The sequence below is a fragment of the Cyprinodon variegatus genome, unplaced genomic scaffold (assembly GCF_000732505.1).
Source record: "Cyprinodon variegatus isolate N-32 unplaced genomic scaffold, C_variegatus-1.0 Scaffold156, whole genome shotgun sequence".
Taxonomy (NCBI): domain Eukaryota; kingdom Metazoa; phylum Chordata; class Actinopteri; order Cyprinodontiformes; family Cyprinodontidae; genus Cyprinodon; species Cyprinodon variegatus.
Window position 1 is genome coordinate 1,048,365 of NW_015150609.1, and position 3,297 is coordinate 1,051,661.

The following is a 3,297-nucleotide window of genomic DNA, read 5'->3' on the forward strand; positions in this document are numbered from 1 at the left end:
ATATATATATATATATATATATATATATATATATATATATATATATATATATGAGGAATATATGTATATATAACCTGTATAAATGTTTGTTTATAGCAATAAAGAATATTTAAATAAAGTGAATCTTTGTTTGTTTTCATCAAAAACATAAAATTAGTTCAATATTCAGCGTCATTAAAGTAGATTCTGTTCCTGCTCAACACATTACAGAGCGGAGCTGTCGACCTCCCCAAGATGGCGCCACTAATTCACGTTAGCTCACATAGGCGAAAGCGATCGATGTGGGTCTATTCTGATATTATATGTCTATGGTTTAAACAGGAAGTTTTTAATAAATGCTGTAGTTTTAAGCCTTCACCACTGAGTGGCGCTAAAAACCATTTCATGTTCTAAGTGAATCATCATCTAAATTTGTTCCCCATCCAGTTAATGGGGAAAGAAGAAGAAGAGGAGACCTGCAGCTCCTTCTTGGGGATTTAGATCCACCCTACCTGCTCCTTTGTCCTGCTTCTCCTTCGCCTCCTTCTTGCTCCTCAGCTGCTCCTGCAGCTCCCTGATCTGCTCCTTCAGGGCCGGGATGGAGTGGGCCTCCTGGTCCTGGATGGGCCACTCCAAGAACTCCAGGACCTCCTCCCCCAGCAGCAGCTGCAGCACGTCGCTGTGCCGGATGGCGTCCTGCAGCAGCGAGCGGAAGGACACGGACAGCGTCTTCACCTGGTTGTCCCGCTGGACGTCCCCCTCCTGCAGAGCAGAGACTGAGCTGCTGAGGTGGGTCAGGCTCCGGTCCAGAATCCTGGTTCTGTTCTGCTCTGAAGCCATGGACTCCGCCACCTGCAGGAGGAAGGAGCGTCAGTCTGCAGGACGTTTCATCATCAGAAGAACCAGATGTTTGTTCGCCTCCTGACCTGTTGCAGACCCCTCTGCAGCGCCTCCACAGCCGGCTCCCAGTCACTGGCTGAGTCCCACATGGCCCCGCCCACCTGGCTGTTCTCTTCCAGGGCTAATCTGTTCTCATTGGCCAGCTGGGTGACATTGGCCACGCCCCTCTCCAGGTGCGTCAAAGTGGCCTTCAGGCCGTCAAAGTTGCAGCGAATGGACAGGTTGTGCAGGTCGGTGTACAGGAAGTCCACATCCTCGCTGTTCTCCTTCAGCTGCTGCTGCTGGAGCGTCAGGTTCCCCGCCAGCTCCTCCACCCGCCGCAGCACCGACACCTTGGACTGCTCCACCTCCAGACCCGTCTCCATGAACAGAATCTGGCTTTTCCGGGCCGTCTGGTTGATCAGCTTCTCCAGATCCTTCAGCTGCGTCTCCAGCTCCTGAGCTGAAGACGCCTCCACCTCCTCCATCAGCTCATCCACCTGCACAGAAACACACCTGGCTTCAGCTCCGGTCGGACCGGAGCGCTTCGTGTTCTGATTGGACGGACCTTCACCGTGTTGTTGATCACCATCCTGTCCAGGCGTGTGATGGCGTCCCACAGCGCCGTGTTGTCTGCAGGCTGCTGCGGGTGGAGCTGCGCCTCCGCCTGCTCCTCTGGGATCAGATCCAGCTCAGTTCCAGACAGTGATGCGTTCATGGCCTGCAGGCTGACCTGGGATCAGAGTTTAAAGAGCCAGATCTTTGTGGACAGAAGGTTTCCAAGTCTTCCCTGCTTCCATCTTGGTTTTCACTCACCTGCACCTGATCCACCTCCACCTTAAGGGAGCTGAGGCTGTGGAGCCGCTCCTCCTGCTCCTTCTCCATGTTGCTGCGCTGCTCTTCCACCTGCCGGCGGACGTCTCCGATCTGTCGAAACACCGCGTCCAGTTTGGAGTCCAGCTCCGCCTCTGAGACCCCCTGCTGGTCAGCCTCCAGCCCGCCGCTCTTCAGCTCGGACACATCCTGAACCAGCGCCCCCACCTGCTGCTGGAGGAGCTCCAGGGAGCGGTTGAAGCCCTGCAGGATGGGCTGCAGCTGCGATACGACCAGAACCATCACGGTTTGGACGGAGAAGTCTGGCTGCCGCGGAACTCTGTCATCTGTGACTGGAGACAAAGTTCATCACAGTTACTGGTTCCAGGACAGGGTCCCAGTATCACCAGCATAGAGGGAAGATCAGATCCTAATCTCCTCGCTTCAGATGAATAACAGCATGAATAACTGTTGGAGATGCTGATCTTTTGGTGCCTGTTTTTAATTGAAACCTGACCCAGAAGGACGACCAGAGGAACCAGAGACGTTCTCCACCAGAACAAACACGATCTTCCTCTGGGAAAGTCCGAACCCAAAGCGTCCATGTTTGCTTCAGCAGGAGCTGAAATAACAGCAGAGGAGCTTCTCACACCCACACAGCAGAAACCCAGCCGGGTCACGGCCCCCTGGGGACCAGAACCAGAAGAGTCCGGCCTCCAGAACGAGCCACAGACAGTCCTACAGCGGCCCGGTGGGGGTGCAACCAGAACCTTAACTCCAGTAATAAGTATTGATCTGACTGAGATACTTCATAGCTGTAGTAAAAGTACAAAGTACCGTGCAGTACTGATAAAAGTATACTTCTTTTTTTATGTCAGTAGTTGCTACAACAGTTCTAAGGGTCGGGTTGGGTCAGCAGGAAGTTCTGACTCAGCATGGAAACCTCCCCCTGGTTCCGGAGGCGTATTTCTGGAATCATGTTTCTCCTGCTGGTTTCATCCAAACAGATTCTGTTTATAGAACCAGAACTTTCTGACCCTGCAGGTTCTGCTGTTTTTACTCCCCTCAGAATCAGTTCAGGATATCTGCATGTAGATCCGCTGTGGAAACCAGGCGACTCTGCTTTGGAAAAGAAAACTTCTACCGGAGAGCTTTTATTCTGAAAGGAGCCGTTCCTCTTTGGCTGCTTCCTGCCGACTCAGCTCGGTCACAAAGCAGAGAGAAGAAGATGTTCTGACCCACAGTTAAAGCAGTTAAACATCTGATCCATTCAGCAGCTTTTTAGCATCTTCAGATTTCTGGGCTTTAGTAGAACTTCTGAAAGTTATTTTATTTTGAAGGAACTCTTTTCTTTTTATTTTCAGATTGTATTGCTGGTTGGTCTGCAGCCTCCAGAGCATCTCTGGACTCAAAAGGTCCATCTGTTTTAGTCTGTTTATCATTTTAATGCTCAGATTTATCATAGAGCTTAAACTCTTATTTTGAAGGTCCTGCAGGGATTTCCTGTTGGTATTTCTTCTCATCTGGGTTTTAACTGCTCTGATTAATGGGTCATCTTGGATGCATTCACTTTAAATACTTTAAAACGTCGTGTTAAAATGTTCTGCTCCAAATTTTCTTAAAGGA

At 50.4% G+C, this 3,297-nt stretch overlaps 1 protein-coding gene across 1 annotated transcript in view; it reads right to left on the reverse strand.

The window, feature by feature from the left end:
* Nucleotides 1-3,297, reverse strand: part of mmrn2 (multimerin 2) — a 16,193-nt gene that overhangs the window by 5,033 nt on the left and 7,863 nt on the right. Inside the window, exons 6-9 of the mRNA XM_015377530.1 lie at nt 1,675-2,024; nt 1,427-1,591; nt 906-1,358; nt 492-831 (exon numbers count right to left, since the gene is read on the reverse strand). Of these exons, the coding sequence (XP_015233016.1) occupies nt 492-831; nt 906-1,358; nt 1,427-1,591; nt 1,675-2,024 (1,308 nt within the window). The remainder of the gene's footprint in view (nt 1-491; nt 832-905; nt 1,359-1,426; nt 1,592-1,674; nt 2,025-3,297) is intronic.